The 23,429-nt window shown below is 37.3% G+C and overlaps 1 protein-coding gene across 3 annotated transcripts in view; it reads left to right on the forward strand.

The window, feature by feature from the left end:
• The window catches only part of ZDHHC2 (zDHHC palmitoyltransferase 2), a 98,723-nt gene that overhangs the window by 52,616 nt on the left and 22,678 nt on the right, over positions 1-23,429 (forward strand). For all 3 annotated transcript variants that reach the window (XR_013446658.1, XR_013446657.1, XM_036101915.2), the window contains exons 8-12: positions 1,942-2,074; positions 8,524-8,650; positions 8,940-9,032; positions 12,706-12,818; positions 21,204-21,278. Coding sequence is in view for 1 of the 3 variants with exons in the window: in XM_036101915.2 (XP_035957808.1) it covers positions 1,942-2,074; positions 8,524-8,650; positions 8,940-9,032; positions 12,706-12,818; positions 21,204-21,244 (507 nt within the window). In the remaining 2 variants the exon portion in view is untranslated. The remainder of the gene's footprint in view (positions 1-1,941; positions 2,075-8,523; positions 8,651-8,939; positions 9,033-12,705; positions 12,819-21,203; positions 21,279-23,429) is intronic.

The following is a 23,429-nucleotide window of genomic DNA, read 5'->3' on the forward strand; positions in this document are numbered from 1 at the left end:
CGTGGGCACATTCCCAGCTGAGCTCCACAACATACCGCCTTCTTGTTTGTTCTTAGTCTCTTATACTGTAAACAAGTATGCTTTTCAGTCTGTTTAGGGTCACATTTTTTGCATTTTTTGTACTTTTTGTTGGTGATTTTGCCATTTAAAATGGTCTTCGTACATAGCGCTGAAGTGCTGACTGGTGTTTCTGAGCAAAAGAAGACTATAGCATACTTTATGCAGAAAATGCATGTGTCAGGTAAGCTTCCTGCAGGCATGAGTCACGCTGCTGTTGGCTCTAAGTAATGAATCAATAATGTATATTAAATGTCAGTACGGTGTTTTTAAGCAGAAATGCACATAAAACAAGGTTGTGCATTGATCCTTTGACAAGAATATTGTGACCAGAGGCTCATAGGAACCTAACCCTGTATTTTCCCTGGGGCAGTGGTTCCATATTTACAAATTCAGCGTTCATGACACCTTTACAGCACATGACCACTGTGAATAATGAGAATTGACTATATTCGAAGTTTTATTTTCAGCATTTAAAAATTGAAGTGTTTTCTTTATGAGTAGAAAGACTGTTTTTTAAAACTATTATGTCTATAATATCCTGAGTTTTTATTAGGTATTGCTTGATTAGGCTTTAAGTAATTCATTTGTTTTCTGTGCTCTATATTTTAAATGTAAGCAAAACAAAATTAAAATCAAGTATTATAAATATCCAAAGATACTCCTTGGGGCCCCTAAACAATGGTAAAAAACAAAAAACAAAAACAAAAAACAAAAAAACAGTTATCCCACGCCAGGATTGCTTTATTGTTTTCATTAAATTATCCTTTATTATGATAAGAACTTTCTAATTTCCTAGATAATTTAGGTCAGATTTGAACCACATTGAATACTAAAGATTTATTGAATGCCTTTATATGCCGGTTACATTGCCAAGCACGAGGAATATACAGGCGTATGGACATGCTGCTAGCATCCGAGAATACTTCAGTGTCTAGCATGAAGAATGATCCCTAATGAATGTCTGAAAGAATATTACCTCCCTGCTTCTCATTCCTGTGGATGGTTTTAGTTCCAAACCATAAATATATATGTAAAGGAGGGACCAGTTTTCACTATGAGGACTCTGCTGTCAGAAGCTGTGAGTGAGAGCTGGTGACCTGTGTCAATAAGGATATTGAAATAGTATGACCGTCTGTCAGAAGGGGACACCTGCTAACAGCTCTGGTGCTTTACTAAGTATCCGTAGCCCAAGCCTGCCATTCTAGAGTGGGTTTAGGTCTCCTTGGACAATACATACAATAAGAGACAAACTGGTTTTGCTTTGAGACGGCCTGTTTTGTTACCTGGATATTGTAAGGTTTGTTTTACGCCAGTGTTATGCACTAGTGTTGATCTTTTCTGTGATGCTATTATTTAAAATAGCTTGAAGCATTATTGTGGATGTGTTGTTGTATGTGTTCTTGTAGTTGACGCTGTTGTTTGTAGTAATGTAAAACATCAATAAGTATAGTAATTAACTGTGCCAATTAACCTTCATTTTCAGGCATTATAATAAAACTATTTAAATATTTGTAAAACTGTAGTGTGTTAAAACATTTTCAGGAAGTAAATAAAAAACTATATTTTATAGTTCCTTTTATCTTGCTTCCTAGTGTTATAGTTTACACATATACTACCATAATTTTTCTTTGATTCAGTTATGAAAAACAAAGTGAATATCCCAAATTTTAATATCTTTTTATATCTATATTCATTAATAGTAAACATTTTTTAAGCTTATGACATATATTTTTCCTCAAAGTTTTAACATAAAGCCATGTATCTCTCTCCATATCTAAATTTAAAAAAAAAAAGTAGAGCAAAAAAAAAAATCTTACTTACAAAAGTAGGGGAATACTGATCCCTTTGACAAAACATCTTATTTTCTTCCTTTCTTTATAGAATGGCCTACCCGATACTCAAGCCAAGTTCCATATTATGTTTTTATTCTTTGCTGCAGCTATGTTTTCTGTCAGCTTGTCCTCTCTGTTTGGCTATCATTGTTGGCTAGTCAGCAAAAATAAATCTACATTAGGTGAGTATTCCAGTATTGTAGTTAACAGAACTTTAAAGACATAAATAGATACTCATCAAAGTTGCCATATGATTAAATGCCAATCCGTCCTGATGTGGTAAAAATCATTTTTATTCTCACACTGTTTTGTGGGATGGCGACTTAGACACCTACAAATGCACTTGTTCTGTATATTTATTGACTGTCCATTGTGTGTAAAGCATTGTGTATATATGGTGGTGAGCAAGGACAAAATAGTCTAGTGAGGGGCACCAAAAATCAATAACCAAACATAAAAGTAATTGCAAAATACAAAGTGCTATCTAGGAAACAAACAGGATGTTGAGGTGTGGATCCGGCTGGGGACTGTGGAAGGGAACCTACTTAGAACGGTCAGGAAAGAGCTCACCAAAACAAGTATTTAACCTAAGAAGTCAGTCATGGTAAGAACCACAACATTTCAGGTAGAGAAAACAGTATGTTCAAAAGCCCTACAGAGGGGGCATGCAGCTAAAACAGTGCTCAATGGGAAATGTATACCTAGCTATAACTGATTCCATTAAAACAGAAATATGTCAAATCAATTACTTTATATCTTAAGGAAGTACAAAAAGAACAGCAAAGTAAATCTGAAGCCAGCAAATGGTAGAAAATAACAAAGATTAGAAAGGAGATAACAGAAATAGAGAATTTAAAAAAATAAAAGTTCATGGGGCGCCTGGGTGGCACAGTCGGTTAAGCATCAGACTCTTGGTTTCGGCTCAGGTCATGATCTTAGGGTCCTGGGATCAAGCCCCGTGTTGGGCTCCATGCTCAGTGGGGAGTCTGCTTGGGACTCTCTCTGCCTCTCCCTCTGCCCCTTCTCCTGCACTCTGTCTTTCTCTAAAAAATATATGAATAAATCTTTAAAAATAAATAAATTTAAAAAACTAAAAATAGAAGTTCAATGAAATCAATAATTGGTTCTTCAAAAATATCAACAAATTTTACAAGTCATTAGCTAGAAAGAAAAAATAAAGAAGACATTGCCAATGAAACTCAGTAATGAGAGGGGGATATTACTACTGAATTTACAGAAATAAAAAGGATTATGAGTGAATACCCTGAACAACAAAAAATTAGGTAGCCTAGATGAAATGGACAGACTTTGAGAAACACGCAAACTACTCTGCCCCTCTCCCTGCTCTCTCTCTCTCTCTTTCTTACATAAATACATAAATCTTAAAAAACAACAACAACAAACCTGAACAGACCTGTAACAAGGAAGGGGATTGAATCAGTAATCAAAAACCTCCCAACGAAGAAAAGCCCAGGACCAAATGGCTTCCCTGGTGAATTCCACCAAAAAAAATTAACGTAAATTTTTCTCAAACTCTGTCAGAAATTAGAAGAGAGGATAACACTTTGTAACTCATTCTATGAGGCCAGCATTGCTCTAATACCAAGATCAAACAAAGATGTCCAAGATAACTATAGACCAATATCCCTTATGAATATAGATACAGAAATCCTCAATATAATATTGGCAAACCAAATCTAGCAGTTTATAAAAAGGATTATATACTGTGACCAAATAGGATTTATCCCAGGAATGCAAGCATGTTTCAATATACAAAAATCAATCAACCGCATTAATAGAATACACCACATTAATAGAGTGAAGAAAAAAAAAACGTGATCAATTTAACTGATGCAGAGAAAGTATTTGACAAAATTCAACACCCTTTTAAGATACCTTAACAAACTAGGGACACAAGGGAATTTCCTCAACACAAGGGGCTTCCTCAAGCTTTAAATGATAAAGTGCATTTATGAGAAATCTATAGCTAGTATCATACTCAATGGTGAAAAACAAAAATCCTACCCCTAAGACCAGGAACAAAACAAGGACTGCCACTTTTACTAGCGCTATTTAACACTGTACTAGAAAATCTAGCCTGGAAAATTAGTCAAGAAAAATAAATAAAGCCATCCATATTGGAAAGAAAGAAGTAAAACTATCTCTCTTTGCAGATAACATGATCTTCTATATAAATAACCTTAAAGATACAATAATAAAAACAGAACTAATGAACAAAATCAGCAAAGTTGCATAAGATCAATATGAAAGAAATCAGTTGTATTTCCATACACTAGCAAGGAACCATCCAAAAGGAAATTAAAGAAACAATTCCATTTACAAAAGCATCCAACATAGTAAAATGCTTAGGAATAAATTTAACTGAGGAGGTACAGTAGGACACTGAAAACTACAAAGCTTGGCTGAACAAAATTAAAGACCTAGGTAAATGGTAAGATTTCCCATGCTCATATATTGGAAGACTTAATATTGTTAAGATTGCAATATGACCCAAAGTGATGTACAGAGTCAGGATGATCCTGATTACGATTTCAGTGGCTTTTCTTGCAGAAATGGCAAAGCTGATCCTCAAATTCATGTGACGTTGCAAGGCGCCCCGAATAGCCAAAATGGTATCCACCAAAAAATAAAATAAAGTTCTTTCTGATTTTAAAACTTACTACAAAATGACAGTGATCAAAACAGTGTGGTGTTGGCACAAGGATAACAATATAGACCAATGGAATAGAATGAGAGAATGAGCAATCCAGAAATAAGCCATACACCTTTGGCCAATTGATTTTCCACAAGAGTACCAAGACCATTCAATGGAGAAGATAATAGTGTCTTAAATGGTGCTAAAACTATAAAACTCTTAGAAGGAAACATAAGGATAAACCGTCAGGACCTTAATATGGCAATGAATTCTTAGATATAATACCAAAAGCATGAGTAACAAAGAAGAAAATAGATACATTGGACTCCACCAAAATTTTAAAAATGTGTGCATCAAAGGACATTGTCAAAATAGTAAAAAGACAACCTGAAGAGTGAGAATAATATTTACAAATAATTTATCTGATAAGGACCCAGTGTTCAGAATATAAAAAGAAATCATACAACTCAACAAGAAAAAGACAAACAGCCCAATTCAAAAAATTGGCAAAGAATTTGAATAGGAATTTATTTATTTATTTTAAAGATTTATTTATTTTATTTATTTGAGAGAGGGAGAGAGAATGTCAAGCAGACTCCCCACTGAGTGTGGAGCCTACCTGGGGCTCAATCTCAGGACCCTGAGATCACGACCTGAGCCAAAACCAAGAGTCGGACGCTGAAGAGTCGGACTGAGCCACCCAGACGCCCCTGAATAGACATTTAAATAGACATTTCTCCAGTGAAAATATACAGTTGGCCAAAAAGCACATAAAAACATGCTCAACATCATTAATCATTAGGGCAGGGTAATCAAAACCATAGGTACTGCTTCGCACCCAAATCAACAAAATGTAAAGCAAGCATAGCTGAGGATGTGGAGAAATTGGAATCTTCACACTTGGCTGCTAGGAATGTAAAATGGTGAATCCACTGTAAGCAACAGTGGCTGTCTCCTAAAAAGTTAAATATGAAATTATCATATGACCCAGCAATTGCACTCCTTGATATTTACCCCAAATAACTGAAAGCAGCGACTCCAACAGATAGTTATATGTCAGTGTTCATAGCAGCACTCTTCACAATAGCCCAAAGATGGAAACAATCCAAATGTCCATGAAAGATGAATGGATAGAAAAAAATGTGATATTTTCTAGACAATGGAATATTACTCAGCCATAAGAAGAAATGAGATACTGATGCACACTACAACATGCATGAACCTTAAAAAATTGCTAAGTAAGTAAGAAGCTGATCTCAGAAGGTTAATATTATATAGTTTCATTTATGTGAAATATCCAGATTAGGTAAGTCCATAGAAAAAGAATGCATATTGGTGGTTTTCAGAGGATGAGAAGAAGGGGGAATAGGGAGAGACTGCTTAATGGATATGGAGTTTCTTCTGGGGTGATGAAAATATTTTGGAACTTGGTAATTAATTGCACAGAATTGTGAATGTACTAAATGCCATTGATTTGTTTACTTTAAAATAGTTAATTTTGTATTCTGTGAATTTCAGTCCAGTTTAAAAAAAAGAAAAGTCCTATAGGAGAAGAGCTGGAAATATTTGTAACACTATCTACATGGCGAGAGAATAGAAAGCTAAAGAACAGAAAATATACTATGAGGTTTGAGAAGTAAGTAGGGACTAAGCTAAGTAGTATCTTCTAGACTAAGATTAGGAGTTTGGGAATGCAACCAGGACTTATAAATCCTTATGGTCTCAAAGGACACTTCAAGCTAAGAGACACCATGATTATAGTCGTGAAGATTAATTATAGTATATAGTCAGTGAATGTTAATTTTTAACATTCAGGTGAAATCTTACTACAGCAAATATCGTTCAGGTGAACATATTGACATAGTAATTTCTTTTTTTAAAAATTTTTTATTGTTATGTTAATCACCATACATTACATCATTAGTTTTAGATGTAGTGTTCCATGATTCATTGTTTGTGCATAACACCCAGTGCTCCATGCAGAACGTGCCCTCTTTAATACCCATCACCAGGCTAACCCATCTTCCCACCCCCCTCCCCTGTAGAACCCTCAGTTTGTTTTTCAGAGTCCATCGTCTCTCATGGTTCGTCTCCCCCTCCGATTTCCCCCCCTTCATTCTTCCCCTCCTGCTGTCTTCTTCTTTTTTTTTTTCTTAACATATATTGCATTATTTGTTTCAGAGGTACAGATCTGAGATTCAACAGTCTTGCACAATTCACAGCACTTACCAGAGCACATACCCTTCCCAGTGTCTATCACCCAGTCACCCCATCCCTCCCACCCCACCCCCCACTCCAGCAACCCTCAGTTTGTTTCCTGAGATTAAGAATTCCTCATATCAGTGAGGTCATATGATACATGTCTTTCTCTGTTTGACTTATTTCGCTCAGCATAATACCCTCCAGTTCCATCCACGTCGTTGCAAATGGCAAGATCTCATTCCTTTTGATGGCTGCATAATATCCCATTGTATATCTACACCACATCTTCTTTATCCATTCATCTGTCGATGGACATCTTGGCTCTTTCCACAGTTTGGCTATTGTGGACATTGCTGCTATAAACATCGGGGTGCATGTACCCTTTTGGATCCCTACATTTGTATCTTTGGGGTAAATACCCCGTAGTGCAATTGCTGGGTCGTATGGTAGCTCTATTTTCAACTTTTTGCGGTACCTCCATACTGTTTTCCAGAGTGGCTGCACCAGCTTGCATTCCCACCAACAGTGTAAGAGGGTTCCCCTTTCTCCGCATCCCCGCCAACATCTGTCATTTCCTGACTTGTTAATTTTAGCCATTCTGACTGGTGTGAGGTGGTATCTCATTGAGGTTTTGATTTGGATTTCCCTGATGCTGAGCAATGTTGAGCACTTTTTCATGTGTCTGTTGGCCATTTGGATTGACATAGTAATTTCTAAACAAAGCATCTTATTTCAAATTATATGTTGGATAATGAAATTATAATTCATCAGAACAAAATGAATTATTTCTAGAAGTGTTTAATTTCTAGGAACTTCTAGATTTAACTTGTAACACTGAAAGGACTTCCTTTGGACGATACGGTCCTACAATTATAAAAATGTTTTATTAAAAGCTATATAACCCAGGGTGACAAATGCTAAGGATCTTGCAAATTGTCACATTTTTCATAGTACTATGACTCTGTTAGAATTTTCTTTTTTAAATGATGGACAAAAAAAATCATTATACTTCTACATTTGTTCATGTTCCCCAAATAAAAGTTTAGATTTTGTCTCTCAGCATTATTTAAGAAGCATTTGTAGCATAATGGAAGGGACATTGATCACCTTGTTCACATTCCACTCTGTCATTTATTTGCTGTGTGATCTTGGACATGTCCCACAGCCTCTCTGAACCTCGACTTCCATATGCAGAGTAGGTATAACCAGACACAGTGTTTGCTTCTGCACTGGATCCTGCTTCAGATAAGCCAGCTTTAAAGTAAATTTTTGGCCAGCTGGAAAAAAATGTATGATTGGAGGAGATAAGATTTAAATGAAATTGGAAAATGGAATTTATTGACTGAAAAAGGGAATTTGTAGGATGTATGTAAAGTACAGTCTCATTGGTTAAAAGAACAACTGTGTAGGTTTGTGTATATCTATATCCATCCGTTCATCTATCCATCCACACATCTAACTAAAAAAAGGTCCAGAAGACGTAAAGTTTTAATTTATTTGCTTATTTGTGTTTTCTAATTTTTTTTGCAATGCACTGTGCTGCTGTAATAGTTAAATGATTCTTTAAAAACTAAAATAAATCTAATCATATCTTATGATTATTTTAAAACAGAATAGACCGTCTGTGTTGCAGAGCTATTTATAAGTACATAAGTACTCACAAGAGGCTAGCCATCGATTTTTAGAGTTCCCTTATTTGGTCCAATAATTTCTAACTATGGGGGTTCCTAGGTATGTTCTGTACTCACCTGGTTGCTCTACCATCTTTTGTAGAGGCGTTTAGAAGTCCTGTATTCCGACACGGAACAGATAAGAATGGATTCAGCTTGGGTTTCAGTAAAAACATGCGACAAGTTTTTGGTGATGAAAAGAAGTACTGGTTGCTACCCATTTTTTCAAGGTACTTTGTGGTGAAAATATTGAGGTTTTAAATCAATGAAAGCAATCCGACAGAAGAACTATAACCCTGCATGGGAATCCCTGTTCTTTAAAGAATTATTTTATGATTCACTGCTACATGGATGCAAAAGTCAGTTAACACATCATCTCCTTACACATGCCATATGGAAGCCAATGTCTGGCTTGTGGATACAAGATAACTGTGTTCTGCTCGCAGACATCACATTGTGGCAGTTCCAACGCTGTTGCCTTGTTTACTGCTCAATTGTAAGTTTTAATTTTCATTATAGTCTAGGTGATGGCTGCTCCTTTCCAACTTGCCTTGTTAATCAGGATCCTGAACAAGCATCTACTCCTGCAGGATTGAATTCGACGTCGAAAAAGTAATTCCATATTTTTTTTCTGTTTTACTTTCAAATAATATGTCTTATCCTCCTATGTCCTTTGGCTATATATTTCTTTGAAAAAAGTTTAAGAACATAAGATAATTTACTGTAATGGTTCCCACTTGGGGAATGAGGGAGAGAGGAGAGTACGGTTGGGGAAGGAGACGTAGTGAGCTTCAAGTATAACTGATTTTTAAAAGGTAGTGCTTAAAAGAAGAGAATTAAAGTCCAAATTAGCTCCCTTAGTGATCAGGTGAGCAGACGGTAAACTTGCCCTCTGACCCTCCAGGTCCTTTCTGTCTGTGGTAATTGTAACATTATAACGAGAACAGGAGAACGTCCCTGGATTAAGCTTTTGGAGATCAAATGGAATCCCCAACACCTGCTTGATAGTGCACCATGTTCTTAATGCTTGTTAAAAACCTGTAAACATTATCTGAGCCATTTTGGTGGAAAGAGAAGGGAAGGAGTCTTGGGAATTTAGTATCTGGAGACTTTTGCCCTTGCTTGAAGTCTGTTCTGGTTCCAGTCTTCCAAGAATTTGAGGAAGATCTCGAAATTTGGTTTCAACTTTGGTACTAACTGGCAAAAGGCAAAACTACTTAAAATTTTTACACGCTACGTATGAATTTGTAAGTTTGAAACACTAATTTTTATATGTTTAAGATAGATTTATTTGAATATGGCCATACCTCTAATTTTTAAATGAAAGCTGATAGCAAGAGCATAACCATAATATCCTTCTTAATTTTAGAAATGTTCTCAGTTGCTGGAATGTCACGCACATAACAGCTGTATCGACACTCCTCCCATCTCATGTGGATTTCTTATTGATCCACAATACTTCCTCTGGTCCAAATTAGCTCCCTTAGTGATCAGGTGAGCAGAATTCCTGCTGTCATGACCCCAGAATTCTTCTTGAGTCAGTGACCCTGGTCGCCATTCCAAAACATTTTAAATCGTCACGAGATGAAGCCTATTTGCCACCCCATCCCTAGAGTGACCTTTGTACAGACTCAACAAGTTAATAAGGAGGCCATTCTGATGTGATTTATAGGGACATTCAAAGGCACCAGAGTCTCACTGGGGCATGCTCTCTGAGTTTTGTCTTGACCATTCAAGGGTTAAGGGTTTTTCTTATATCTTTATGCAGAAAAATCTCATTTGAATAGATTATTTGGAATGTTTTCAGGTTTTTATGAAGTTTACTAGTAGTTCTCAATAATGTTTTTTGCCTTTTGAGTGGTTTTCATAGTTCAAGGAGATTTGGGTTTCTGAGATAGTATCTCTCCTTCTACTAAGTGTACCATAGGCTTTGGGAGAAATCCTAGTTCTGGCACTATTGCCCAGTTAGGTGACCTCATAACCACTATGGGCTTCTCTTCCCTTTCCTTTAAATTTTGGGATTGAATTTTGACAGCTAAAGTATCTTTTACATAATTCTATCATTTCCCCTGATCAGCCCATATAAAATTGGTATGGCAAGTGATGATGTCTCCTCTGTACTCCAGAGTTTTATGTCTGGCTGTCTACTCCACATTCCCACTTAAATATCTAAAAGTCATCTCCCACTGAACAGGTGCAAAGCAGAACTCTTGACTGCCAGACATTGACAGCCTCACCTTCAGCTCAAATCTGATTCTCCCCCATTCTTCCGTATGTCATATTAGTGACCCTCAGTCTCTCAGGTGCTCCGGCCAGGAACTGTGGAGTCATCCTAGATTCCTTTTCCAATTACCTTGCATTTACTCCATTTGCAAATCCTTTCACATGCCCCTTCAAAATATGCCAATAATCCCAGTACTTTCTGACCACCTTCAGACTGCTTCCTGGTCCGAGCCATCATTTCTCACATAGATTATTTCCATGCCTTCCTTACTGATCTTTCTGATTCCATGTTTGCCCTACTTCAGTCTGTTCCCCATTAAGAATCAGATTGTGTCACTCTCATGCTCAGAACCCTCCGTTGGCTTCCTATCTTAATCAGCATAAAAGTGAATGCGTGTCCTTACCTTGTCGGGTCTAATCTGGCCTCAGTATCTCTCTGATGTCATCCCGTGCCACTTTTCCCATCACTCACCATCCTCAGACACACAGATCTTGCTGGTCCTCAAATATACCAAGCTTGTCCCTTATTTAGTGCCTTTGTACTTGCCAATTCCTTTCCTAACCATTTTTCCTCCAGGTATGTTTGGAAGCTCTTTGACCTTCTCTTACTCACTTCTAGCTCAGGTGTAACTTCACGATAGAGGCCATCTTTGAAAACCCTTTGTAAAATAGCTCCTCAACTTCCCCATACCTCTCTTTTTCTATTGTCATGGCTCTTACTGTCACCTTACTGAGTTATTATATATTTGCTATTCACTATTATTCCTCCTCAATTACAATGACATTTCCATGTGATCAAAGACTATATTCATGGATGTAATCGGTACTTAATGAATACTGTTGAATGAATGGATCCTTCTTTGCCATTTGTTAGAGTCTTATTAGTAGTAACCAATATGCAAGGAGTCCCTAAACCAGGACCTAGTTAGTATGCTGTACCTGGTATATGGTCCCTCTCTTGAAGAAAAATTAGAGTAAAAGAGGGTTTTTTTTTTTAATACAAATAGGAGACATGCTTTTTATTTTTTTAAGATTTACCTCCAAAATTTCAATAAGGGGATGTTAAAGTTGCACAAAATTGAAATATTTTCAAATTTTAGATATGAGGTAATTATTAAGGAACAAAAGCATATCCTTTCAAAAATATAGTATAGTCAACTCACATATGTGAAATTATTCTTGGAAGAATTTTAAGTATTTTTTTTCTTTTGAACATTATTGTGATTACTATTTCAGGGTGTTCTAAAACTGCACTTACAGTTTCTATGCCAATATTTTTTTCCATCTAAGTGAAATGCTATTTTAATTTATATTTTTATGCCATTCAATATGTCGATATGTAGCATGTCTACTTAAATTTTAAAACTTACATTCTTCTTTTAAGACTCTTTATTCCCCAAATTAAATGTCACATTTGTAAGACCTGATGATGTCAGATGTTTTCAACATTTCTGCAAGATAGTGCTCAAATTTGTTGTTTCAGTTTCATAGAGGAAGATAGAGAATTCTTTGTTCAAGACTAGTTAGGCCACTTTAGAAACACTAGGCCAGTTTTTCTCAAACTTGTCTTCCTACCATTACTTTCATATATTTTTTTCCATATCCACATACCACTTACAAAAAATATTTTTTATTTTATATATTTAGTTAAATTGGCATTGAAGCTTATTTTTAAATCAAACATTATGTCACTCTCATAAATGAAAACTAGTATAATTTGCCATAAATAGAATATAACTTAAAAAAATAAAATTGATAATAAAATACTATTAAATTCTAACTAGACTCCCTCACCTGCTAAAGCCAGAGGCGGAAGCCTATTCTCTGTATTAAAAACGGAGACTTGCCAAAGTTACAGATTGTCATCTTACTGTATTCAGAAGAATGAAAAGAGAATGGAAGGAAGAACGGTTTTCTCGTTGCGAGTCAGTGTGATACGTGCCTTATTCCCTATGCCCCAAATTCTCTTGGGAAGTGGTTTGAATTCTGCACTTTGAGAAACACTCCACTCAATACTATCAAGAACTAACATATGATTATGATGATGATTATGATTGTTCAGTCCTGAAAACCATCAGTTTCCTGCAAAGCCACTGCGAGAGTCCCAGAGCCACCTTCTCACTGATTCTCAGTCTTGGACAGAAAGCAGCACAAACCCGGGGAAAGGCAAAGCTGGTAAGGGTGTGCTTAACTTGGCTGTTTTTAATAGATTTTATGTATAAAAGGTGAAAGGAGTGCAAAAATGCCAGAATATTACCTACAGAATCTTTCTTGCTTTGGAGTTGAACTCCCATTGTAAATTTAGAATTATCTTCAGGAACTTTTGTTTGTAAAGTACTTTGATTAAGGTCTGTTAGCTGCAGAAGATCATTTTGTGAAGGATCTGCATTGCTTTTATTCCAGCTTAAGAAACCAATAATTTCAAATACTGCCTATTTAATAAAATGATACAAATATACTCAAATTATACATATTTAATGGAAAATGTAATCAATTCAGACAAAAGATTGAAAAATATCTAGTAAAACGGATCTTAAATTATATGGTTCTTTTACTCAAAGATTTCCATCCAGTTTCAAAACGTCAAAGTAAAGTTACCGTGTAATTACCATAACTTTAGCTGTTATTTCTTCAGATCCCATTCACATTTCCCTTGTTACCGTTGTTGATTTTAATCTTTGACTACTTCAGTCAATATAGCTTATTGGCAAAGAAAAGGCAAGGCTTTGAAGTCAGACCTGATTTTAAATCCCAATTTGGACACCTAATCAGTGTGTGATATTTGTAGTAACCTAACCTCTTTTAGATGTAGCTTTCTTTCTTTTTTTTTTTTAAGATTTTATTTATTTATTTGAGAGAGAGAGAGCATGAGTGGGGTTAGGGGCAGAGAGAGAGGGAGAAGCAGGCTCCTCACTGAGCAAGGAGCCCGATGTGGGGCTCGATCCCAAGACCCTGAGATCATGACCTGAGCCAAAGGCAGACGCTTAACTGAATGTGCCACCCAGGTGCCCCTAGACGTAGCTTTCTTTCTTTAAAATGCTACTTATTTCTCAGGGTTGGTGAGGATTAACCAAAATGTGTGATCATACCTGCAGATGTATGTATATATGTGTGGTGTCCCTATAAATAAGTATAAAACCATACATCCATGATTAAGGCACTATTAGCCAGAAAAATCTCTCCTTTATTTCTAGTCTTTTCTTCAAACTCTCTCCTAGTGCTGCCTGACTTTGACTCCCTGCACTTTATTTATTTATTTTTTTAAGACTTTATTTATTTATTTGAGACAGAGAGCATGAGAGAGAGAGAACTCGAGCAGGGGGAAGGGCAGAGGGAGAAGCAGGAGATGTGGGGCTTGATGTGGGGCTTGATCCTTGGACCCCGGGATCAGGACCTGAGCCGAAGGCAGACACTCAACTGACTGAGCCACCCAGTGCCCCGGCTCCGTGCACTTTAAAGTGTTTGTTGTTTTATTTGAAATCTCTTTGGGATTTAGTGATAGTGAAAAATAGTCCTAAGTAAAAATTCTAAAGTCATTAATTAATCTACAGTCATATTCTCCTAAAATATAGGCTTTTTTTAAAGAATCTTATTCTTAAGGAAAATAAATGCCCTCCAAAGATGCCCATTGTGTGGGTATCCATAATTTGGTCTCTCTCTTAACCTTCATGCCTGCCATTCCATCTTCCAATCTATGGGAAGAACTAGACATTGCCTAAACGAAAATTGATGCCACCTATTAGCCCTTTGAATCCATCAGTTTCCTTAGAGGCAAAGAAGTGATGTATAGTTGGGGGTCAATTTTCCGGGGGTAGAAAGACAAAGAGCTCCCTTTCTTTCTGAAGGGATTCATGTTGCCTCATATAGTTCTGTATTAACATAGAAGTGATTTCTTAGTTTCTGTGTGCTGTTAATCATTTGGCATGTTAGGTTAATTTTCTGTTACTTGCATGGATGAATTGGGAACTTATTTAAAGTTTAAAGGGTGCTGGTGTAGGGGGAAAGATGGCGGAGGAGTAGGGGACCCTATTTCAACTGGTCCCCAGAATTGAGCTGGGTATCTACCAGACCACTCTGAGCACCCATGAAACCAGCCTGAGATGTAAGAAGATCTGGATCTCTACAAACAGAATATCGCAGGCGGTTGGTTTCGAGGTACGAAGCGGGGAGCCGTGATTCCGCAGGCAGATATCGGAGGATAAACGGCGGTGGCAGGGTGTCTGGCCGTGGGGATCCTACACCACTGGTGAGCGACAGCCTCGCGCGCTGCTGACCGGGCACAGACTCGCAGACCGGTAGCGGCGGGGAAAGGACTTTAGGGCAGCCCCCGGGGTGGAAACGCTGAGTGGCGGGGTCGTGCCCGTGAACTGGGAGCGGCTGGCGGTTTTAGAAGCACAAAGGGCAGAGACGTGCCCCAACCTGGAGGCAGGACCGGGAGCACCACGGAGGGGCGCACAACCCAGGACGCTGCAGTTTATAGCAGCAGGGACAGAAACGGAGACAGTGTGGCCTGGAGAGCTCACTGAAGAACAGACTGCGATCTCTCTGCTCTGAGGCAGAGGGTTGGAAACAGTCTCTTCTGCTCTGACTCGCGGAAGAGACGCGGAAAGCCACCAGGGAAAGGCGCCGGAGAACAAAAGCCCCAAAGACTGATTCCCACTGAGCCCATCCCCCACCACAGGGGGGCAGGGCAACTCTGCCCAAAGAGGGTTGCCTGAGTAACAGTGCGACAGGCCCCTCCCGCAGAAGACAGGCTAGGAAAACAAGAGGCCAGCAACCCTAAGGTCCCAAGAAAACAGGTGCATCTTGCTTGGGTTCTGGTCAATAATTTGGACTCTATACTTTCCCTCAAACACCCATCAACAGAATGACTAGGAGGAGGAGCCCCCAAAATAGAAAAGACTCAGAGATTATGACTTATGCTGCAGATTTACAAATGGATGCAGACATAACCAAGATGTCAAGAGATGGAATTCAGGCTAGCAATTGTGAAGACAATGGCTAGAATGGAGAAATCAATTAATGGCAATATAGAGTCTCTAAGGGCAGAAATAAAAGGTGAATTGGCAGAACTTAAAAATGCTATCAATGAGATCCAATCCAATCTAGATAATCTAACAGCTAGGGTAACTGAGGCAGAAGAGAGAATAAGCGACCTGGAAGACAATATAATAGATAAAAAAGGAAAAGAGGAGGCCAGGGAAAAACAACTCAGAATCCATGAAAATAGAATCAGAGAAATAAGTGACACCATGAAGCATTCCAATGTCAGAATAATTGGAATCCCAGAGGGAGTGGAGAGAGAGAGAGGACTAGAAGATGTATTTGAGCAAATCGTAGCTGAGAACTTCCCTAATCTGGAAAATGAAACAAACATTCGCATCCTAGAGGCAGAGAGGACCCCTCCCAAGATCAAGGAAAACAGGCCAACACCCCGGCATGTAATAGTAAAACTCGCAAATCTTAGAACCAAGGAAACCGTCTTAAGGGCAGTTAGGGGGAAGAGATTCCTTACGTACAGGGGGAGGAACATCAGAATAACGTCAGACCTATCCACAGAGACCTGGCAAGCCAGAAAGGCCTGGCAAGACATATTCAGGGTACTAAATGAGAAGAACATGCAGCCAAGAATACTTTATCTGGCAAGGCTTTCATTTAGAATGGATGGAGAGATGCAGAGCTTCCACGACTGGCAGAAACTGAAAGAATATGTGACCACTAAGCCGACCCTGCAAGAAATATTAAGGGGGGTTCTATAAAAGGAGAAAGACCCCAAGAGTGATATACAACAGAAATTTACAGGGACAATCTATAAAAACAACGTCTTCACAGGCAACATGATGACAATTAATTCATATTTTTCAATAATCACTCTCAACGTGAATGGCCTAAACGCTCCCATAAAATGGCACAAGGTTGCAGATTGGATAAAAAGACAGGACCCATCCATATGCTTCTACAAGAGACTCATTTTGAACCTAAAGATACATCCAGACTGAAAGTGAAGGGATGGAGATCCATCTTCCATGCCAGCGGATCTCAAAAGAAAGCTGGGGTAGCAATTCTTATATCAGACAAATTAGATTTTAAACTGAAGTCTGTAATAAGAGACACAGAAGGACACTCTATCATTCTTAAAGGGTCTATCCAACAAGAAGATCTAACAACTGTAAATATCTATGCCCCCAACATGGGAGCAGCCATCTACATAAGCCAACTGTTAACCAAAATAAAGAGTCATATTGATAACAATACGTTAATTGTAGGAGACCTCAATACTCCACTCTCAGCAATGGACAGATCATCTAAGCAGAAAATCAACAAGGAAACAAGAGCTTTGAATGATACATTGGACCAGATGGACCTCATAGATATTGACAGAACATTCCACCCTAAAACAACAGAATACTCATTCTTCTCGAGTGCACATGGAACTTTCTCCAGAATAGACCATATACTGGGTCACAAATCAGGTCTCAACCGATACTAAAAGATTGAGATTATTCCCTGCATATTCTCAGACCACAATGCTCTAAAACTGGAACTCAATCACAAGAAAAAATTTGGCAGAAATTCAAACACTTGGAAGCTAAAGACCACTCTGCTCAAGAATGTTTGGGTCAACCAGGAAATCAAAGAAGAACTTAAACAATTCATAGAAATCAATGAGAATGAAAACACATCGGTCCAAAACCTATGGGATACTGCAAAGGCAGTCCTAAGGGGGAAATACATAGCCATCCAAGCCTCACTCAAAAAAATAGAAAAATCCCGAATTCACCAACTAACTCTACACCTTAAAGAACTAGAGAAAAAGCAACAAACGATGCCTAAGCCACGCATTAGAAGAGAAATAATTAAAATTAGAGCAGAAATCAATGAATTAGAAACCAGAAACACAGTAGATCGGATCAACGAAACTAGAAGTTGGTTCTTTGAAAGAATTAATAAGATTGATAAACCACTGGCCAGACTTATCCAAAAGAAAAGAGAAAGCACCCAAATTAATAAAATTATGAATGAAAGGGGAGAGATCACGACTAACACCAAGGAAATAGAAACAATTATTAGAAATTATTATCAACAACTATATGCCAGTAAACTGAGCAATCTGGATGAAATGGAGGCCTTCCTGGAAACCTATAAGCTGCCAAGACTGAAACAGGAAGAAATTGACAACCTGAATAGGCCAATAACCAGTAATGAGATTGAAGCAGTGATCAAAAACCTCCCAAAAAACAAGAGTCCAGGGCCTGATGGATTCCCTGGGGAATTCCACCAAACATTCAAAGAAGAAATAATACCTATTCTACTGAAGCTGTTTCAAAAAAAAGAGACAGAAGGAAAACTTCCAAACTCATTCTATGAGGCCAGCATTACCTTAATCCCCAAACCAGACAAAGACCCCATCAAAAAGGAGAATTTCAGATGGATATCCCTAATGAATATGGATTCCAAAATCCTCAACAAAATCCTAGGTAATAGGATCCAACAATACATTAAAAGGATCATCCACCATGACCAAGTGGGATTTATCCCCGGGATGCAAGGGTGGTTCAACATTCGCAAATCAATCAATGTGATAGAACACATTAATAAGAGGGAGAAGAACCATATGATCCTCTCAACTGATGCAGAAAAAGCATTTGACAAAATACAACATCCTTTCCTGATTAAAATTCTTCAGAGTATAGGGATAGAGGGAACATTCCTCAAGTTCATAAAATCCATCTATGAAAAACCCACAGTGAATATCACCCTCAATGGGGAAAAGCTGAGAGCCTTTCCCTTAAGATCAGGAACACGTCAAGGGTGCCCACTCTCATCACTGTTGTTCAGCATAGTACTAGAAGTCCTAGCAACAACAATCAGACAACAAAAAGAAATAAAAGGTATTCAAATTGGCAAGAAGTCATACTCTCTCTTTTTGCAGACGACATGATTACTTTATGTGGAAAACTCAAAAGACTCCACCTCCAAATTACTAGAACTCCTCCAGCAATCCAGTAATGTGGCAGGATACAAAATCAATGCACAGAAATCAGTTGCTTTCTTATACACTAACAACGCAACTGTAGAAAGAGAAATTAGAGAAATGATTCCATTTACAACAGCACCAAAAACCGTAAGATACCTCGGAATAAACCTAACCAAAGAGGTAAAGGATCTATACTCTAGGAACTACAAAACACTCATGCAAGAAATTGAAGAAGACACAAAAAGATGGAAAAATATTCCATGCTCATGGATTGGAAGAATAAACATTGTTAAATGTCTATGCTACCCAGAGCAATCTATTCTTCAATGCCATCCCGATCAAAATTCCAATGACATTTTTCAAAGTGCTGGAACAAACAATCCTAAAATTTGTATGGAATCAGAAAAGACCCCGAATCACCAAGGAAATGTTGAAAAAGAAAAACAAAGCTGGGGGCATCACGTTGCCCGATTTCAAGCTATATTACAAAGCTGTGATCACCAAGACAGCATGGTACTGGCACAAAAACAGACATACAGACCAATGGAACAGAATAGAGAACCCAGATATGGACCCTCAACTCTATGGTCAAATAATCTTTGACAAAGCAGGAAAAAACATGCAATGGAAAAAAGTCTCTCCAATAAATGGTGCTGGGAAAATTGGACAGCCACATGCAGAAGAATGAAACTCGACCATTCTCTAACACCATTCACAAAGATAAACTCAAAGTGGATGAAAGACCTCAATGTGAGACAGGAATCCATCAAAATCCTAGAGGAGAACATAGGCAGTAACCTCTTTGACATCGCCCGTAGCAACTTCTTTCAAGATACATCTCCAAAAGCTAATGAAACAAAAGCAAAAATGAACTTTTGGGGCTTCATCAAGATAAAAAGCTTCTGCACAGCAAAGGAAACAGTCAACAAAACAAAGAGGCAACCCACAGAATGGGAGAAGATATTTGCAAATGACACTACAGATAAAGGGCTGGTATCCAAGATCTATAAAGAACTTCTCAAACTCAACACCCAAAAAACAAATAATCAAGTCAAAAAGTGGGCAGAAGATATGAAAAGACACTTCTCTGAAGAAGACATACAAATGGCTAACAGACACATGAAAAAATGTTCATCATCATTAGCCATCAGGGAAATCCAAATCAAAACCACATTGAGATACCACCTTACACCAGTTAGAATGGCAAAAATGGACAGGGCAAGAAACAACAAATGTTGGAGAGGTTGTGGAGAAAGGGGAACCCTCTTACACTGTTGGTGGGAATGCAAGTTGGTACAGACACTTTGGAAAACAGTGTGGAGGTTCCTCAAAAAATTAAAAATAGAGCTACCCTATGACCCAGCAATTGCACTACTGGGTATTTACCCCAAAGACACAGATGTAGTGAAAAGAAGGGCCATATGCACCCCAATGTTCATAGCAGCAATGTTCACAATAGCCAAACTGTGGAAAGAGCCGAGATGCCCTTCAACAGATGAATGGATAAAGAAGATGTGGTCCATATATACAATGGAATATTACTCAGCCATCAGAAAGGATGAATACCCAACTTTTACATCAACATGGACAGCACTGGAGAAGATTATGCTAAGTGAAATAAGTCAAGCAGAGAAAGTCAATTCTCATATGGTTTCACTTATTTGTGGAACATAAGGAATAGCATGGAGGACATTAGGAGAAGGAAGGGAAAAATGAAGGGGGGGGAATCGGAGGGAGAGATGAACCATGAGAGACTATGGACTCTGAGAAACAAACAGGGTTTTAGAGGGGAGGGGGGATTGGTTAGCCCGGTGATGGGTATTAAGGAGGGCACGTTCTGCATGGAGCACTGGGTGTTATACGAAAACAATGGATCGTGGATCACTACATCAAAAACCAATGATGTATTGTATGGTGACTAACATAACATAATAAAATTTAAAAAAAAAAAAAATTTAAAGGGTGCTATAAAAGAAGGAAGACAAACGTGAGAAGGACGAGGTGAGAAAGAGCTCAAAGATTAGTTTCACCAGAATGAGGGAGGGAAGTATAGAATTAGAAAGAGCACTCTAAGATGATGTGAGAATTGCCAGCTCCAGTGTTATCTTTCATGTTTTTGTTCACCCCTCCCACTTCCTAAGGTGTATGTCTCTTTTTATGTATTTATTTTTTTAGAGAGGGAGAGAAAGGGGGAGGGGCAGAGGGAGAGAGAGAATCCTAAGCAGATTCCACGCCCGGTGCGGAGCCCCAGGCAGGGCTGAATCCCATGACCCTGACATCATGACCTGAGCAGAAATCAAGAGTCCAATGCTTACCCGACTGAGCCATCCAGGCGCCCGTGTATATCCCTTTTTAAAGTGCATTTTGTGACACTGGTAGTTGCCAACACTGTATTTTGTGTGTGTGTGTGTGTGTGTGTGTGTGTGTTTCTATGTGACCATCTTACAAACCTGTGTTATGTGCAGGACACCTTTGGAATCATATTGGGGGGATTCAGGGATGAATAAACAAGTCTCTGCCTTATTTGTTCAAAAGCAACACCCCCTTGCAAACAAAATGCTAATTTACCTTCTTTCTTGAAGGTATGAGCAATCCTGCATTAACCATGGAGAATGAGACTTAACTCTTCAAACAAAATAAATTCATACTTTATGAAAGTAAGTTGTTTTTCCTTTATTGTTATCTTTTATACTTTTAACAGCTTTTCAGTTCTCTTAGGGCAAATAGTTACCATAAACATTATTATTTGTTTTTGAGTGATTGAAATTTTAAGATGCTTTAGTTCACCCTTAGGATCCTATTAATCATGCTGGAGACCTCTGAATGTGGACCTAACTTTGGTGTTAGCTAGTATGTAATGTTAACTTGACAAATAATAGAAATAGGTTGATGAATAAAATTCATTTTTTATAGAAATGCACTAAATGGCAAGGACTGTTTCTAAAATATTGAACTTTACATGATGATTTTCTTGTCATATGATAGGATATTGCAATTGTTTATTTTTATTTTTTTCTATCCTTCCGATATACAGTGGTTATAACTTCACCGTCTATCAGTAGAATCTCAGTGGATCTAAGTACAAGATAATTATATCTTGTTAGTGAAAACCTCCCTCATCCCTATTTTTGGTTACAGTAGGACCCCATAGCAGGTGTTATCCTTAAAATAACAAGTGTTCCCAAATCATTTTCTTTAAACCATAGATTTTTTTAAACCTGTTGCTCCAAATCAATTAAATAATCTTTAAAAGATTATTTATTTATAAACCTGCAGTCAATACAATAAAGAGCCCCTTTGGAACAAAGCCATAAACACCCAAACAAACTATATGTGTTGTTAGAATAAACCTAGTGTAGAGTTGCACAGTAAAGTTATCAAGACAAATCTTTATTTATAAAACTGCAATCCTGAATCCTAAAGTCTAAAGAAAGCAAGAGAGGGGAATCTGAAACAAAATAATTTGTGTCAAAGTACTTCACCAATATCTGCTTTTTTTTCTTTGTTTTTTAACACATTTTAATCCCAAAAATCTGTTTGTTTTTTAAATCTGTTTCTTTGTTTTGTTTTGATTTTTATGAGTAGCTATGTAATAACAGCAAAATACTGATCTGGCAGCTTGCCAGATGACTATTGTTTTGGTTTTGGGTGACTGTAGTGATGGTGTAGTTGATCAGATTAATCGTAACTATGGTTAGGATAGTGAAAATTTAATCTTAATTTGGTTAAGTAGCAAAGAGACAATATTAATTTTCTGGAAGTAATTCTTAAAATGTTACTATGAATACACAAATCTAAATCACTAATACCACAAATAAAATATTTTACAGAAATAATTCTATAAAGCATATAAGGTTTCACAGGATTGTTTTCAGTATTTTGAATCGTTAGTTCTAATTACCAATGTTTGTGAGGTCATGTATGTTAAATATTTTACAAGTTTACATAGTAATATTATGTGTAAGTCATGTAGACTTCCCAGTATTTTGACACAGGACCAATGTGGTTTGATCATCATTATTCTCAACACTTTACCCGATACCTGACACATAGTAGGTTCTAAATAAGCATTTTGTAAATAAATGATAGAATAACATCATTAAAATTAAAAATCTCACAGAAACTTGATTTTATTACATACGAATATATGACATTAGTGGTCATAATAACCAAATGGCAGCATGACTCAGCTGTGGTGTAAAAAAAAAACAATAATTTTGTGATGTAATGTTTTCATTCTATTGATCTAACCAGTGACATTTAAATGTTTCTTTAAAAAATTGAATTTTCCCAAGGTAGCTACTGTTCCAAATAGTTTTTAAAAGTTTCAAAAATAGTTTTTCCTGCTTTACATCTCAGACATACAATTTGTTCAAGTTATATATTATTATATATTATATTGAATAATATTATCTGATACTGCTATGCTTAATTTAATTATATTACCAAATGATATTTTCATATTCTCTTTTCTTTTTGAAGTACATTAGTAAATTATCTGTGGGATTTTTATAAAATATTAATTCATCATACTTTACAGATAGTTATGTACCTAGACCCATAGCAGCACTAATATGTAAGTTACATTTAGCCTTTTCAACCTTCCCTCTTATTCAAGTAAAAAAATGCTGTGCTTGTATGCACATGAAATTTCAAAATTATTTTCCTAAATCCCTATTCCAACTCAGCTGTCACTCCTAAACTCCTACTGGCCTCAAACACATGTAGAAAGGAACCCTACCGCTCCAATCGGGGCCCCAAACCAGCAGCATCGGCATCAGCTGGGAGCTCAATAGCAATGTATAATT

Source organism: Halichoerus grypus, chromosome 3 (genome assembly GCF_964656455.1).
Source record: "Halichoerus grypus chromosome 3, mHalGry1.hap1.1, whole genome shotgun sequence".
Classification (NCBI taxonomy): domain Eukaryota; kingdom Metazoa; phylum Chordata; class Mammalia; order Carnivora; family Phocidae; genus Halichoerus; species Halichoerus grypus.